General features: G+C 42.2%; 1 protein-coding gene across 4 annotated transcripts in view; it reads right to left on the bottom strand.

Annotated features, from left to right (window-relative positions):
* Nucleotides 1–566: 566 nt before the first annotated feature.
* plekhg5b (pleckstrin homology domain containing, family G (with RhoGef domain) member 5b) overlaps nucleotides 567–17,667 on the bottom strand; it is a 64,364-nt gene continuing 47,263 nt past the window's right edge. For 3 of the 4 annotated variants that reach the window (XM_041054595.1, XM_041054614.1, XM_041054605.1), the window contains 13 exons: nucleotides 9,946–10,137; nucleotides 8,434–8,604; nucleotides 6,597–6,692; nucleotides 6,194–6,394; nucleotides 5,714–5,824; nucleotides 5,429–5,578; nucleotides 5,164–5,301; nucleotides 4,945–5,064; nucleotides 4,645–4,777; nucleotides 4,185–4,300; nucleotides 3,886–4,040; nucleotides 2,471–3,568; nucleotides 567–2,256 (listed from right to left, as the gene is read on the bottom strand). In XM_041054595.1, the coding sequence (XP_040910529.1) occupies nucleotides 2,247–2,256; nucleotides 2,471–3,568; nucleotides 3,886–4,040; nucleotides 4,185–4,300; nucleotides 4,645–4,777; nucleotides 4,945–5,064; nucleotides 5,164–5,301; nucleotides 5,429–5,578; nucleotides 5,714–5,824; nucleotides 6,194–6,394; nucleotides 6,597–6,692; nucleotides 8,434–8,604; nucleotides 9,946–10,137 (2,691 nt within the window). In that variant the 3' untranslated portion in view covers nucleotides 567–2,246. Of the gene's footprint in view, nucleotides 2,257–2,466; nucleotides 3,569–3,885; nucleotides 4,041–4,184; nucleotides 4,301–4,644; nucleotides 4,778–4,944; nucleotides 5,065–5,163; nucleotides 5,302–5,428; nucleotides 5,579–5,713; nucleotides 5,825–6,193; nucleotides 6,395–6,596; nucleotides 6,693–8,433; nucleotides 8,605–9,945; nucleotides 10,138–17,667 lie in introns of those variants that run through there. The other variant, XM_041054622.1, reaches the window with a different exon arrangement.

Below are 17,667 nucleotides of genomic sequence, written 5' to 3'. Positions count from 1 at the left end.
AAACGCCATACTATACTCACCACCTGTGGAGGTGCCATAGGCCTTCTGTGCATTGTGAATTGGGCGGGCTGCCCCCGCGACCTGGGCCTGGACCCAGATAAGTGGCACATGACATGACATGACTTTTTTACTCTTAGCTCAGTAAATTAATGAATGCAGCACTTGTAATACTTGTTGTATTAATGCATGTTGTATCTTTTATGTCGGTAAAACATATACTTGATACAATACTTCCTCCACTGCAGGCTTTGGTGATAAGCTAGCCCTTTTTTACACACACTGCTTTGCAGATATGAGCCAAAGCAACAGGTTTTGCTTAACATCATGACATCAAAAGAGATGATGCACTGAATTGCTGCCACACACAGTCATGACCTCTCTGCTGTAATTCTCCTTCACCTCCATAAATAGTCTTTCGCCACCTGCTGTCTGTCTGCGTTAAAAACACGGGAGTCGGGAGCAGTGCGACCAGTTCTTGTTGTTTTAATGCGATGCCATTCAGATTCAGCCTTTCTCCTCAAATCACTCCATTACAATGGATTAAACCATTAAAACAGGGATTATAAGTATTTTAGCATTTTTATTTTGTAAGACACTTTAAAGTCATTCCTGAAAGAGGAAACACATGATTTTGGTTCATAGCACGTTCATGCCTGGCAAGAAAAAAAATGATTAAGACTACATCAACAACAAAAAAAGTACAAACATGGAAGCAAACAATATAAACAATATCTTATATATAAAACAGAGCAGGCATAATAAATATTACACATAAACAAAAACTAAAAGTAAACAGTTAACCTACTTGGTTTGGGCAAAGTTTGGAATAAGGTAATAAATCACTGATCTGACAAGCTGAACATCAGTGTGAATGTTAAATTTCTGTTTTTTTTTTTCTTTTTTAAATCGCCTGGAAAAAGCCATTCAACTAAAGCCAGCTCTGCAGATTCACTCATTACACATTATTCAACTCAAACCTGTTCAATCTCACATCAATGTTACCATCATTAAGAAACACAAGAAATGAAATGACTCAGAGAAAGGTGCTCCAACACAGGCATTACTCAAGTGTAGACTTTTTTTTTTCCCTATGATCAAATTCTCGTTCGTGCACTTGTGTATGTGGTTTTAATACATTTAGGCCTCAAGGGTGAGTGAACACTCAAGCCTTAAGAGACATTTTTCATATATATATAGAGAGAGAGAGAGAGAGTGCAGGAAATTTCTCACAACAGTTTAAGTCACCCATATTCAGTTATTGTTTTTTAGGAAATGAACTCATCATCTTAATAGTCCAATCAAAAGCTTAAGAGTAAAGAAGGAAGTCTGTCTGTGTGGTAATATTTCTGTTTTATGATTGGCTGTATCGGGCCGCTTCGTCTTCAGGTGAGCTTTCTTTCGTTTCAAATCTACCAGCTACTCAGGTCTTCCGTCTTTGGGTGTGTTAGCCTGTTCACAGGAGATGGGACTCAGTTTTGGTTCAGTCAGGAATCGAGGACCATGTATCATTCGAACACACACACATCCATTTACACGTTCACATCCACACACACACACACACACACACATATCTGTACACGAGCAGACACAAACAGCAAACAATAATTTCTAATTCACTGCGTGACTGTAAATGTAATTTCACTCCTTAGTGATTCTTCTACTTAACAATAGATAACTGTGCAATTTTCTTTTTTTTTCCAAACCAGGAGTAGTACAAATATTAGGAGGACGTCCTAGGTGCTGTTTTTTTTTTGCCATGTGTAGAGAGTATTTTCAAGACTTGGTGTCCCTCTCTTTGACAGAGAAGGTGCAGGATTCAGCCCCACCTCTTCCCCAGTACAGAGTGCAGGGATAAAGTCTGAAGACCTCTGCCTAGATGCCTCCTCACTCTACAGGGGTGGGGGGTGGAGGGGGCACATCCACACCCTGCACACTCTCCCAGTCCACCTTAAGGTCCCAGCCCCCCATAATGCTACTTCTGTTGCAAAGTGCAAGCAGTTAATGTCTCTGTGCCTCTCCTTTCCATTTGAGAAGATCGGAAACCAATGCAACAGCAAAGGACAAAAAAAAAAAGCTATTGTTCAAATGTAAAAATGATAGAGTCACTGTCCAAAAAGCAACAGGAAGGGAGAGGGCAGCAAGAGAAAGAGTGCATCTGTGTCGCAAGAAATTCAGTCCATCCACGCAAAACAAGTGTTGTTCCTCATTGTGTCCGCATGCCACTGGTCAGGTGTTTGGAAGAGTGGTTATACCTCCCTAGAAAAAAAAGGCAAAGATTACATTAATACTCAATACTAAACTAATTTAGAACCAAATTTAATGTAATCTGCTTAAATTTAAAGGAAGACTTTTAGATTTTGGGGAAAGAAACATATTTGCTCTCTTGTGTTAGATCAGAACACTGATACTGCTCTCACGTTAAACTATTCCTTTACACCTATAAACTGGTATTGTAGAAGTAGCTACTTACGATGCAGTGAGTGTGGAGTTGAGGACAAGAGTGGTGCGTATCCTGTACAGCTGAGCTAGCGTCAGCTTTTTGTGCTGCTGGGCTGGAGATTTCCTCTTTTTTGGCGACATTTCCCCTGAATCACCGGCGTCCGCGGACTCATTTTTCCTATCTACGCAGGTAGAAGGAGCCGTTTCCCCATCTGAGCTGTTGCTCTGGGACTCATTACCCTCCTCACATTGTCCAGCAGGCGCCCTGTGGCCGTGCATGGCCTCCGCCCTCCTCAGGCTGGCGCAGAGTTTGTCTGATGGCATACTCATGCTCAAGCAGTCACTGGACCGGTCGAGGTCAATGGAGAGCAGCTCCATGGAGTTTTGGCCCAACTCTGACAGGCTCTTACTGTGAGCCAGCAATGAAGTGTCCATGTCCCTACACTGAGACTGGTCCGGCTCCTCTGTGCTGAGCAAGTGTTTGTGGGATACGGGGGTTTTGCCGTGGAAGCGCTGCAGGAGATTGTCCTCAGAGCGGGACAAGGCCAGAGTGGACAGCCTTTGGAGGCAGTGGAGTCGTGACTGAACATGAGGCCGTCGGCGAGGCTTAGAGGTCTGGACAACTGACAGCTGGGACCCCAATGAGGCAGCATCCCCCTCCTCCTCCTCCTCTTCTTCTTCTACTTCCTCCAGCTCCTCTTCTTCTACCTCCTCTATTTCTTCTTCTTCTTGTTGCTCTGCCTCCTGGCCTTCCCTATCTCCCTCTTCTTCCTCAGTCTCCTCTCCTTCACTTTGGCCGGGCTGTGGCTGAAGTTCTCTCGATAGGGATTCAGGGGAGAGGGTCCCGTAGGCGCTATCCATGGAGAGAGAGCGACACTGGGGGTCCAGCTCCTTGCCGTCAGGCCTCGCCTCCTGATCGTGCTCTGAGTAAATACTGGAGTGGACTCTGTGGAGGTTCGTGGACTGAGGCTGCTGGACCTCAGACCTTTCGGACAGGGGGGCCACATCGGAGTCTGAGTCCGTCTTAGCGCTTCCCTCGAGGTTAATGTTGGAGGCAAGAGGCTCTTGGTGTTCGCTGGGTTCATCAATGTCCATCACTGACAGGGTCTCAGTGGAGCCATCTGATTGACTGAAAGGAGAAGTTTGGTGGGTTAATTTGATGATTAGGCAACAACAACAACAACAACCTGGAGGAAGTGTGTAAGGAGCACAAACTGTTCAACTGGAGCTACATTCATACCACATTTTAAAGGAATAATACAAAAGAAATACACTTATCCGCTTACTTACGGAGTGTAAGAAATGTAGTCAGCAAGTAAGAAGTAAAAGAAATGGTTTTTTAAAAGTGTTTTTCCCAAAATGTTGAACTATACTAAGTATAACTATACTAAGTATTTTTGTTTGTCTTGATAATAAGATGATTAACAGTCTTGAACACTGTAATACCTTGAGTTCTGCTGGTCTTTGCGTTGCAGGCATGGGGAGCTTGTGGTGGAGTTGCTGCTCTCATCTTCCTCGTCCTCCTCCTCTTCACCCGTACACGTCTTCAGACTGTTCTGCTGTCGGAGAACCTCCTCGGTGCGAAGCCTCTGGAGCTGGTTCTGCGGTAAAATGAGATCACATTACGTATATAAAACCACAGCTGCTGATTTTTTTTTATCTATGAGTAAAAAAAGACTAAGGAAAAAGAATTATGTTCTCTTCAAGTCTTATCTCCCTAATGAGATATAAACTGGTTCCCCAACCTGGACATTGCAGATTGCATCGATCCAGCTCCGCCCCTGGGAGGCGCTGTTGGCTTGGAAAGTGTAGGCTGCCACTGCACTCTTGAACTCATTGAGGTAGATGAGGATGAATGAGCCTACAGAGATTTAAAAAAAAAGCTTTATCCAGAGAAAATGACGCAGCATGTGAAGTTTGAAGTTGAACCTAAGCAGCAGTTAGAAATTATCACGTCTTTACATTTGCTCATTTTTATAGCCTTACATTTGTGCTGAAATAATCAGCTGTTTTCTGTTTCACATTAGTATAAATTTAACAACTTTTTTTAGACTGTCAGTAAAATGTGAATTGGCCATTTTAAGACATGAGATTTGTGAACACGTTTAATATTTTACAGACTAGATGATCAATCTAAAAATTGCTCAATAAATCAGCAGTGACAGTATTCATTAGCTGTATCCCTGCTCCACATGGGACACTCACCAGGGTCTTTGAGCTCCTTACAGACGACATTGTGCATGAGGAGAGGCTGGCGGATGATTTTGACTTTCTCCACTCTTTTTACTGGCTTGGTAATTAGCAGCAGGTCAGTGAACAGGAAGCAGTAGACATCCATCTGTAGGGGAAATAAACTCATTTCAGTACCTACAGTAACATGCAGGGTTTCATAGGTCAGCCATTTTATGTGAAATGTGAGGTAAAGGTGAAGTTAACGTGAGAAAGCTGAGTATAAAGATAAGAACTCATCATGTGTTTACAAGCAGTCATGTGAGTCAGTCTCACCCTACTGTCTTTGCCCTCTTTCATCCTCAGCGCTCCTTCAAGATGCAGCTGTCGAGTCTCCCCCGGTGATATTCCTCTCATGGGAGCCATAAGGTCGAAGCGGTTGTACTCCTTGAGGATCTGAGAGGGGAAAAGACAAAAGCGTTAAGACAAATCTCGCATGAAGTGAGTCACGTCGGACTAAAAGAGCTTTCTGGAGGCCTGTAAATCCTTTCCTACCTTCTCCACCTCTTCGCTGCTGCCCTCTACAGCCTCATAAGAGTCTATACGTGCAGAAATGGTGGCCAGCTTCTGTTGCTCCTGACGCTGTCGCATCTGTGAGTCCACACTGTTGATGAAGCCCTCTACGATGGCCACCTTCAGGAAGAGAAACACAATAAAACATTCATATTCAGACTATATACATTAGGCTACCAAAGATATTTTTGCATCTCATGTCATTTTCAGAAAGCAGCGTGTTCAATCAGTTTTTCTACACCCTTACCATGTTACTGACGATGTCGCGGGCCGACGGATCGTCCGTCTTCTTGAGAACACTCTTCAGCAGGAGTGGATATTTGGTCAGTCTCTGGTGAGGCTTTGCCAACATGTCGGCCAGCTTCAGACGGTTACACTGCTTATGAGTCTCTGCCCACTGAATTGAGCCAAACAAAGACAGGAAATCAAACATTTAATGAGCCAGAAATATGGAGAAAACCAACACGGAGTGTAACGGAACAGGCTGTACTCTGGGTACTGGCTTAAAGGTGAGAGAGTAGAGAGAACTGACCGTGACGTAGGTCCTGAAGAGCTCATTGTCCCTGAGTAATGTGCGCATATACTCCATACAGCCCTCCTCCTCCATGCAGTACCGGATGTAGGGCTGGAACCTGGAGCCAAACTGAACCCACACACACATAAACAGATGTGCGTCAGAGATATTACCAAATCAACATGAGGGAAAACATGTTTACTTCTGTCTTACGTCTGTAGCCAACGCTGGATTAGATGCAAACGTGTATTTTGTGGAGTTAGTTCATAAGAAACAAAGGCCGTTTAGCTCTAAACCGCACATTTATTTATATATGGTACTGTGTGCTGGCTCATATGAAGGTACTGTTTCAGATAAACTGTTAATCTGACTGTAAAACCAGCAGCAATTTACAGTTATATACATGTATCCTGATCTGTATTTTTTAGTGAAGTCTCGATAACCCTCTGTCGCGCTACCTATGAAGTCTGAATATTCAGTTTATTGTTTACAACTGACCGTCTTGAAGCCGTGGTGGAGGTCAGTGGGGTCGAGCAGAGCCCGGGCCTGCCTGGCCTTCTCCACGACAGGCAGCATGACCTCATTCCACAGGGCTGTGTGGAGGCGGACGATCTCCTGGATGTTACTGAACAGCTTGGCGGGCTCCACCTCCGTCAGCAGCCCGCTCTCCTGCAGGTTCAGCAGCCCACTCAGGAACAGCTGTAGAGGGTGATACACAACAACATGAACCTCAAACTAAGACACTAAGGTGACATAGAGCCTTTAAAGCCAAAGGTGTGTCGGACTATCACAGCACAGAAGCCAGTTCATCTTATGCAACAGCCACTTGTATCAGCACGTGATCTTTGTGTGTGTGTGTGTGTGTGTGTCAGCAGACTACAGTACTCGTCTTTGCCCTTACATCAGTGATGACTCTGAGTTTCTTTATGTAGGTAGTCTCCGTGTGCAGCAGCTCCCATATTGCCTCCTGTTGGTGGAACTGTCGCCTTGCCAACGTCTGCAAACACACACACACAGAGGTCATATTAGTAAATACAACATATACAAACGTAATGTATTCACATTCAGCTCATGTTTAGAGGAACAGAGATTTGAAACTGTAGAGGTCAAACCAACACTGAATAGGATTCACTAAGCTCAGTTTTTATCGTTATTTATTATTTGTTTTCTTATGCAAAAGCGTTGATCATTGAGGAATTATAGTAAGAATGTTTTTTAATAAACGCAGACAATGAAAATAAAAAAAGGAAACCAAACAAAAGATAAAAGGGAAAAGTGCTTTACATATAATTTAAAAGCTTCGCTTGAGAGCTCTGCTCTCTACTCTTATTTTCCAGAGTTAAATAAAGTTGGTTGTGACAGTATGTCGTCATGGAGAAACTTTCCAGATGCTGTTGTATTGTGTTGCAGCAAAAACCAGGAACCAGGAAGGTTTTTATTTGTATCGTGTTAGATATCATGTATAAGTTTTAACTTTTATAAATGTTGTATTTTACAAATAATTTTTGCTATATTAATGTTTAAGGTTTTTTGTGAAACACTTTGTAATATTGTTTTGAAAACTGCTATACAAAAAGGTAATTATTATTATTATTATTGTTATTGTTGTTGAAATTGATGAGGACGTTATTATAACAGCCTTGTCATTTATAGTTATAAACACATGCCCACAAAAACAAGAATAACCTGCAGTGTTCTGATGTGTTCCCATAATTCACATCACCAGCCTGATTACAGGACAGCATCGGGAAAGTGCGAGCACTTGTGTCAGTAATGTTTCTTATGTAACTCTAACCATCATGGATGCAGTACAGTATGAGGTGCTGTAAAGCAGCTGGGCCGTGATATCGCTCTGTCTAGCTGCCCTGATTAGTTATGTACACATTAACAGGTGAAAGCCAGCGGCACTGTGCAGTGGGTGTTATCGTGTACATAGGCATGTACGGTTCATGACAGCAGTGTGATAATTAAATGATTTGTAAGCATCTTTCTGGGAAAACCTGCATCAGGGCAAATGTGGCAAAGATAAATGATAAGGAAGTGAGAGTCAGAGTCTGGTGCCGGGAAGTAGGTTGGTAATAAGATGCCAGAGACTTTAAGGGAAGGGGTCAGGAAAGGGCTGGGTTTGTTTTGTTTTTTTTTTCATTGTGCTGAAGGAGTAATCTGATATTTTTTGGGAGAGCATCTTAAATGTTCTTCTCCCCCAGATTTGTGTTTTATTTCAATTTTGCAGATTAATTGTAAAAAAGGATCAAATGCTGAAATATTATTCAGTTTACATATTAAGGTTACATGTTAAACAGTTTTAGTTATTAATAGTAAATCGAGTTGTATCAGTAGTTCATTTGATCATTTGTATGTGTTGCTTTAGACGAAGGCATCTGCCAGACAAATTCAAGAAATGTTAATGTAACACTGTTATTTTAAGATATGTAATGATAATGCTGTGGTCTTGATTTTTTCTGAAAAAATACTTAACCAGATCAGTAATTTTCATACAGACCCTAAGTTCTAATAGTTGAAATTCTTTTATTTTTAACGTCATTGTTATTTGTCCTGATTTATCATTTATCTGTCATTAAAGTTCCTGTGAACTCTTCATAAATCGTCTTGTTTTGACGTCATTTTTCTTCCAATTTTAGATTAATCTCTTTTTCAATATTATTTTACAGCCGAGTATAAATTATTACAGAGTAAAATGAGTACATGTGTGTTAGTGTGGCCTGTGTGTGTTGTACCTCTGTGTTGTCCAGTAGTGACTGCCAGCTGTCCTCCATGGCCAGGTTGGTCTCCTCCTCCTCCTCCTCCCAGGAGTCCTGGTGGAAGGAGAGCTGCTGCGGCACCTTGGGCAGCCCGAACAGCGTGTAGGAGTGGAGCTTGCTCTGAAGCTGCTCCAGACGGTCCACCTCCTGTCATAACAGCGATTGCAAAAACAAACCTAATTAGTCTGAACAAGGTTAACAGCATGACAGTAAGAGGAGACGTGAAAGTGTCCATGTCTGTCCTTTCTTAGACAGTGTATTGTTCATGGTACATTCAAACTGTAAGTAAAGATGAGTCCATGTATTAGCATATAAACCCTGCGCTTACTGGCGCCTTAACTTCTAAAACCAACAGTAGCTGCTATTCAGGTCTTTGTTCGAGCTGGCAGCCCTTATGTAGTTATGAAAATGAGCTCTGTGCATTGAGACCACTTTAACAATAGAGACTTGGGGGGGTGGGGGCAAGACATGGAGACGGAAGATGGGCCAGTGATTTGTCATTCATGAAACCTTTCAGAAAGCACTGATACACGTTCACTTATTGTGAGAAACTGTAGAGCAGATTTAAAATGCAGCCCAGAAAAAGTTTTGTGACAGGAGGGACTGGCAGTTTTGTTTTTTTTTAACCCTGCAATATGGAGGGTGCCAGAGGTCCAGGTCCCAGTGGAAGATCTCTGGCCCTGAAGAGGTTAAAGGGAACAAGCAGGGTGAATAGAGATGAGCCCGGCACTGACAGGTGACTGACAGATACTGTCTCTGTCTGACATCTGCTACTATGCAGGACGTGACCTCAGGAGGGAGGACACAAAGGAAGCGTGTGTGTGGGTGTGTGCCTCATTACAATAAAAGCTGATTATTATTGTAGAAAGTCTCCAATAAAGAAGTGAAAGGAAAGGTCCGGCATTTTGTTACGTACGCTTATTTGCTTTCGTGTTAATTAGTGACCTTTGAGGTGCCAGTGGGTGGATTTTGTTGCTTTTGGATGGAGCCAGGTTGGACGTTTCCGCCTGTCTCCAGTCTTTTTGATAAGCTAAATTAGCTGGCTGCTGGACTAACTCTAAGCAAGAATAACTTTTCCTTTAAGTTTCATTTGTGAGTAAGTGTTTTCTTTTTTTTTGTTTTTTTTTTTACTCAAGGAAAATGATGGATAGAACTGAGTGAGCACATAAAGCTTTTCTTCCACCTACTCATTTCCAGAGCTGCTGGGAGGAAAGTGTGTGAGCCAAAAAGTCAGGAGACTCTGAAGGGAAATTACCTCACCAGGACTCAGGGGATATGGCCTTCTGACCTCCTCCCACTGCTGCTTGCTACTGTGCTGTTTGTTTGTTTTTTAAAACATTTTCTTAATCCGAGACACGTCTGGGCAACAAACCCGCCCCCTGCAGCTTTTCAAATTTCAGTTTTATATCTAAGAGAAATTGCACCAATTTCTTTGAAATCACACGCACTTGTGTTTCGTGTGATCACCTCCTGCCCGATGAGTCTTACCTTGCCAAAGGGCCCAGCTCCGGCATTGGAGCTGAAGAAGCCACTGAAGCGGCTGGCAGCGCGATTCTTCCAGCTGTCGGGCCCGGCCCCAACACTGGGCAGAGAGCCACCGATCTGTCCCAGAGCATCCGGGGTTGGAATATTCGTCTCCCCCAGGAACTCGGTCATGTTCTTCCTCCGTCGTGCCTGACCCTGAGAGGACAGACGCAGGGGAAGAAAATTTTACACAGTGTAAAAGGAAGAATGAAAGAAACAGAAAACGAAAGAGGACAGGTATGACTGGTATGAGTGAATTTGTCGCCTCAACAGGAAATGGAAAAGTTTCCAGTTAAACGGATGGATGGAGACAATGAAGGAGAGAGAGAGATGCACAAGGGCAGGATAAACAGGAAATCAGAGGGGAATTCTGTACGGAGGATGACATCAGCAGGACCGTTAAAGCTATCCTAATGGTCAGACACAAACAGGAGAGGGAAGGACTGGCACTTCCTCGCAGTGAATGCTCATTACATCACAAGGAGCAGGCAGGAGGTTGTTCCATAAGAACAGACGGCCCGACCGAGTCTGGCTATTGTTCCCCCTCCATTGTTACCCTGTCAGCAGGCCCGGCCGCGCACTCGCGCTCCTGCAATCTCTGTCCACTTTATGAGCAGCGGCAAAGCAAACAAACAGGGGCCACCTAAGTATCTAAGGAAGCAGTTGTTTTTGTCATTAGAGTGTCAGTCCTGAGGAATCTGCTGGTGGGGAGTTGGTGAGGGTCAGGCCACTGACCCCCCCCCTCTCTCACAAACAGCGACAAGGAACTCACATTCCAGGACACTGACACTGTTACTGAAAGTGAACAGCCATTCCAACAAAATTCTTTCACTGATCACCCCACACAAACACAATGCAATCAAAACACCTGACATCACTTGAGCATATTTGTCTGGTTTTACACAGCTCCCTCTGGGGTGTGTGTGGGAGGGGGGGCACAAAATGCTGTATACAACGTTTTTGCTTTCCACAGAATCAGTAATACTGCCCAAGACCTGTGAACAGACTTTGATGTGTAACATTGGCGGCGTTCACCTTTAAAATCATATTTAGGTTTTGTTGACCGAGGCCTAATACTTGATGATAAGCATTGTAATTTCCACCTTTATTTTTATTTCCCTGCAGTCAGTAAATCAGAGGGTCGGCTCAGTACATTCTGTAGCAAGCTACACGAAAAGAAGACTTGACCCTGGATGTCGAAAAGTTAGGGGGACATGTCTCAAAGACACGGTCTTTTGAACCAATGGAGACAAACTGCATGAACAAGCAGACTGTATAAACACTTTCTGAGGACGAGCATCTCAGCTCTCAGAGGAAACAACTTTCATAAAAACTACCGATAAGGACTTATCAAAGTATATAGTTTGTGGCATGTGTATGTAACTGAAAACTAAAACTAAAATGAAATGTAAATATTATGAATAACTCTAGTCAAATTGTTCTACATTACACAGGCACCCATTTTAGGATAAACGTCCCCAGACCTTTGTAGAACCACTTAACTAGAGTAAAAGTCATCCAACTAGCTTATACAGAGTTGCATAACAAGATAGTAAATCTGAGTGTGGGGGGGGGTCAGCTTTTAGTCCTTTTATCTTTTTTGAATGATTACCAAAGAGGAGAGTGACTTAACTACGACATGTTGGCTTTAAAACAAAAAACCATAGAGGAAGGGGAAATGGGACAAATTTAGAGTCTGGGCCCATTTAGGGACTTGTTTTGTGGGAATATCTGATCCAACAGTTCAAGCACACAGGTGTCAGGAAGTGTTCAATCTCCACGGACAAACAGGGAAAGTCTGGACCCTGTGCTACTGCTAACGCACTAATGGGCAAACCGAAAGCTGGTCAGTTAAGTTTGTGTGTGCAGTACATGACAGCACTCAGCACAGAGCGGGGCTTTTGCCTCCAGAAATTTCAAACAGGTGTGATGAAGACAGAAAAAGATGATATTAGAGCTTTTCTAATAAATGAATTTGAGGAAAAGTCTGACAAACCTAAAAATAAATATACTGTAGGTATAGATGAAGAAAGCAAACATTTTAAGTATCTTTAAATGTAGTATCATGTAGCTGGTGTCTCAGAGACAAAGACGAGGCCAGGAAGTTGTAATTATAAGCACACAGGAATAGAAGCTACCGACACTTTCCCAGCCCATTAACAGTGCTCACCATTGAAGCCAGAGGCATGTCAAAAGTAACAAAAACCATCCTAATCCTTCAATTGGATTCATGGATCGCAGCCCATTTTGGAGCCAGCTGCTGCTCTCTCTCAACTTCTCGCCTCCCCTCTCTCTCCGTGACCGTGAAACACACGCATCCACGCTGTCCTCACCGTCCGGGCTTCTGATGGCTAGATAGTCCAAGAAGCTGAGTGACAACTGTGACACTGCCAGGTTGTTCCCAGATCAAGAGACTCGTGTTGAACTTCATTCAGTCTTGAAACGTCCCGTTCCAGCTGACAGGGTCCGGGTTGCTCACCGAGTGCGGTGTCTGGCTGCCGCGTCCTGCCGTGACTGACCGCAGCTTCTTTTTGAACCGGGACGTATCTGTGTCGTGTCCTGCTGTCCAAACAGTCGGTGGTGAAACCTTCTCACTGAGGCGCCCAGTCTGCTTGCATTTCATACAGGCACTGGCCTGAAGTCATAGCAACCAGGAGGATCCTGTCTCATTGTGTTGGGCAGGAAAGAAGAGGCAGGGCCAAGGACAAAAAAAAAACGGGCTGATCTGAATATTTGGAGGTGGAGTCAGGGTGACAGCTTGTAGGGAGCTCCCTGGTTCAAACACACATCCTGATGCTTGTGGATTTGCCAAATGTTCTTTAGGTCAGTCTCAACAGGCTGCACAGAAGTGGAAATAAACCAGACTCACACTACTTTTTTTTTTGTATTGGTATCTTTTTGCCTTTTCATAATCTCTTCTCTGACTACAGCCAGATTATCTTTCATTTCAAGCACTTACTTGAATAAAACCTAGAAAATGACTGGGTGACAGTAAATGGATGGGGTGCTTCATTCTTTACTCTTATTTGGAACGTGGTCCTTGTTATCTTCGATCCCTGTTTTGCCTGGAGACCTTTGAACAATGCCATGCTCCTTGACCAAAACAAGGAAAGAAATGCCCCGATAATGGCCCAACGGGAAATTCCCTTTGTTTACTTGCTTGTTTCAGCACCTTTAAGAGGCTGCTTATGCCCAGTAGATAAGCACAAGCACACCACCTCCTCCAGGAGCAGCAGAAGAATCTGAAAACTTTCCAGAGCTGAAACGGCAACTGAAAATTCATCTGCAACTATTTTGATAATAAATTAATCGTTTTGGTTGTTTAATCTCCAGCTTTTAGAACGTGTAAATTGCTTTTTATCTATTTAACATTGTTAGAAACAAAATATCTTTGGGTTTTAGATTGATGGTCAAATTAAAAAAAAAAACCATCAACACATTCATGCAAATAATAACTGGTTGCAGCCCTAAAACATTCAAGAAATTAGAGCTGGTTATATTTCTGCAGGTACCGGTAATAACACTGCCCAGTAATACTCCAGCCCAGGCAAACATCCCCTCACAGTAAACACTGAGCCGCTCTAAACTTGTCTGCCTAAGTAATTATGTTTACAAGGTTTCCCTTGTGCCTCCTGTGTAAACCTGTCAGACAGGACAGAGGGCAGCGAGATCCTGAGCTCTCTTTGTTACAAAGCTACTCGATCTGGGAACTGTGACTTGTGCAGTGGGTCTAGAGGGGGCCAGTCAGGTTAATGATATCAAGCCCTGTGTCTACTCACAGCCTTATCTTATCACCGTGGTTTGTGGCATTAACCTTGGAAGGCAGAAAATCTTTAAATAGGAAGGGATTGTATTAAAATAAGTACTGACAAAGAAAGCAGGACTGCCGCTGGCCCCTGCCCCCCAACCCCACCATCCCCTTCTTTCTCTGCCCCCTGCTACTGCCTTTATGTTAGACTACTGATAACAACTCCCCTTGATCAGGTAGGCTGATTAACGATGGGAAAACAGTGTGACACTGACCTTCCTCAAAGCCTGAACACACACAGGGATACACACACACACACATGCATCACGTGTGCATGACCAGGAAATAGAAGCTGAAGGAAACCCCCGGTGGTCAACACATACTGCATGTTTCAAGACCATTTCAGTTCCCATAATCAAGGCCTGATGACCCACACAGCATACAGAAGCTTTCAGCCTGAGGTGAGAGATGAGAGTTGACAAAACAATGCTCCTATTACTTGACCCCCATCATTCTGAGCAGTGAATGTAATGAGATCCCAGCCATCATCACACTTCACCCCACACTAACAGAAACATTCTGACTCTGTTGTTTCCAGCAGAGCAGATGAGATTAATAGAAAACAAAACCGAGGATAATGGCTGAATGGGTTTTGTAAATGACATTAAATTAGAGTCGACTCTAAATTACAGTTCTGCAATAAATTACTAACAACAGTGTCGCACAAACAAACCACAGATACCAGAATGACAATAAGGTTGTATCAGCACCTTGATGTTTTAGCAAAAACTGAACATTATAACCTTCATGAAGGTGGGATTTATCTCAGCACTACGTGGAATCTGGCAACTAGCAACTGAGTGAATATTCGGTTTCCTACATGTATGACTAACACAAGCATCCACTGCTTACATTTGGGAAAATGACTATTAGAAAAATGAACACCAAAAAACGATTGTTAACTTTTGTATTATTGTTATTGCTGCCTACTATGTAGAGCTGAACATGTTTTTTTTTTTGCCACTGCCAACAGAAACAGCACCTTATCGCTGCATCATCAGTCTTGGTGATGCACACTGCCGTGTCAGCAAAACCCCTCACCTGACAGTCAGTCGGTGTTGGTCTCGTGTCAGGAGGAGGTGGCTCAGGGATCTCTGAGTCCACATGCAGCAAGTCCCAGCTGCGCCACGATGAAAGACGACCAAAACGAACCATTTTCCGCAGAAACAAAAAGAGAAAAAAAAAAAAAATCCCCCAAACCTCAGATGGAAAAACAAAGTCTGAGTAATCAAGAATTGAATAAAAAAAAAAAAGCACAGAGATAATTCCAGAAGTCAGGAAGAATCCATTTCCAGGAAATCACAGTCCAGACAGAAGTGCAGAGCAGAGCGAAGCATCGCAGCTACTGGTCTTGTGAGCCTGACTGCCTATCTGATCCTGCAGATACTGTGTACTGCAGGCCAACGGTCACACAAATAACAATCATAAAGGTGTGTGTTCACCCTGCAGTAATCTCCACCTTTAGGCATTAGGGGAAGTTCTTTGTCTTTCCAGCACATACACACACACACACACACACCTCTTGAGCCTGCTCAGCTTGTAGCTCCACCCACGCCATATGGGGAATAAATAATAGTCTCCTAGCACCTGATATAATTAGTTTAATTAGAGAATGTGCTACCAAACATGACTCGTCTAAATTCTTCACACACACACAAACTGGACAAGCCGGACTAACTAATAAGAAAGCACTTAAATGATTCTAATATTAGATCTAAACAGTAACACAGGCAGGAGTACTGTGAGTTTCAGTATCAAGCGGACTGTTGATCGTTTCTTCAAATAATGGATTCTATATCAGAAAATAGTGAAAAATAGCAAACACAGTGAATTAGTCCACAGTCAGTGTACTAATTCACTAATCTTTGCAGCTCTAATTTTCAATTAAATCAAATAAGGTTTTGTGTTGTTTCATATTTTATAAACTAGCACTGATGTCAGGTGTAAAATTAAAATCAGAATCAGAATCAGCTTTATTCGCCAAGTATGCAAACACATACAAGGAATTTTTTGCCGGCAGTTGTTGTCTCTCTAGTGGTAGAAACCAAAACAAAAAAAACAAACAAGTCTATATAAAATATTTTCAAATATACAGATATACAAATATGTAATATACATGAAACATGAAATGCGTACCAGTCCAGTAGTGAGTGGATTGAAGGGGTTGGAAGATAAATAAGATGAAATAAATATAAGAATAAAATAAGACAAAATAAAATAAAATAAAATGAAATGAAATGAAATGAAGTATGCAATATGTAAGTTATCTGTTAACTGTACTGTTGAGTATAGTGACTAGTGCATGCACACCTTGAAGAAAACCTTAAAATCTAATATTTATTCCAAAGATCTTATCAAGTCAATCACTGATACTTCTCACTCTATTAACAAACTATACTGACTGTTGTGTAGAACACTTTGTGTTTCTGTTAAATTCTTCAGATCAAACGTGGCAGTGAAGCCCCGTGTGACTGCCACTGATTCAACCATTGTCATTCAAAGTGCCTCTGTGTTAACTCGGCAATTGTCCCCATTGTGAGCTATCAGAGAGGTCAGATAGAGGGAGAAGAGACGGCCGTTGGATGTGATAGCCTGGCTGAGCTCACACTCCGCACACTACCATCCTCGGTTGCGTAATGCAGGAGGTAAAAAATGCATGACCCGGTTTGAGAAAGAGGAAATAAATAATGACAATTGCTTCAGCTAGTATCTTCCACCTTCCTAAACAAAGCATACTGAGTGTATTGTATGAGCTGAACTCAGCCTCATGAATACAGTATCACTCACAACAGACTTTAATCCGTCTGTGGTGAAGAAAATAAATGTGTTACTGTATTTCGGCTTGAGTATGCAGACTGGAAAAAAAACAGGACACTTGACACTCCCTTCACTGTCCCATCAACTGAAATGTGGGTTCTTCCCGGCACTGAGGTTGTGTATATTATGAAACAACGCTATCTATCTCTCCTGTCTATTACATAACAAACTCTTCAGTCCCTGGAGCAAGGACAGGTGTCTGTGCTTTCTTTTTGGATACGTCTGATGTTTGTTTTCATTATCACTCAACCTGCATTTATTTATTTTTATTTATGTATTTTTTTAAAAATATATTTTCATCTAAAACCCAAAGGTATTCCATCTATGGAGATACTGATAGATAGATAATGGGAAAACCAGTCCTCACATTTGAGAAGCTGAAACTACAGAATTTTTAGTGTTTTTGCTTGAAAAAAGACTTAAATGATTGATCGATCGCCAAAATCAATATCAGTCAATACTGATTCCTTAGATATTTTCAACATTGCTGTGGATATGTCACCTGTGTTTCAGCAGCACCACTAAAAAAAGAGATGAAAAATAAAAATAAAATGAAATGCATACAAAAAAACATTACAAGAGTTTTTCCTAAATAAAATATATAAACAGTGGAATAAATAAAATACTGATTTAAATCAGGTACTATCTGATCTAGGGCTGCTACTTGATTATTTTCATTATCTGGTGATTATTTTCTTGATTAGTCGATTATTTGGGCTATAAAATGTTAGAAAATAGTGAAAACCAGGAGTCAAAACCCCAAAGAAACTCAGTTTATTTAGTTTAGTTTATTTAAATCTAAGAAAAGCAGCCAATCCTCAGATCTGACGAAACTAGAACCAGAGAATGTGCTGAATTGTTGCTTGAAAAAATTATCAAAATAGTTGCAGATTCAACAAAAGTTTCGCCCCAGTTTTGAGTGGATAATGTTTTCCCTGATGTGGTGGGAGAGTGCATTATGGGAGGCCTGAGCACTGACACATATGGAGGATCCATTACCTGACATTAACTCTCTGGGAAAGACAAAACCATCCAACTGAAAACTGTAATGTGATCCCACT

Source organism: Toxotes jaculatrix, chromosome 2 (genome assembly GCF_017976425.1).
Source record: "Toxotes jaculatrix isolate fToxJac2 chromosome 2, fToxJac2.pri, whole genome shotgun sequence".
Taxonomy (NCBI): domain Eukaryota; kingdom Metazoa; phylum Chordata; class Actinopteri; family Toxotidae; genus Toxotes; species Toxotes jaculatrix.
Note: the sequence above shows the minus strand (reverse complement) of the source record. Positions and strands in the feature narration are given on the sequence as shown.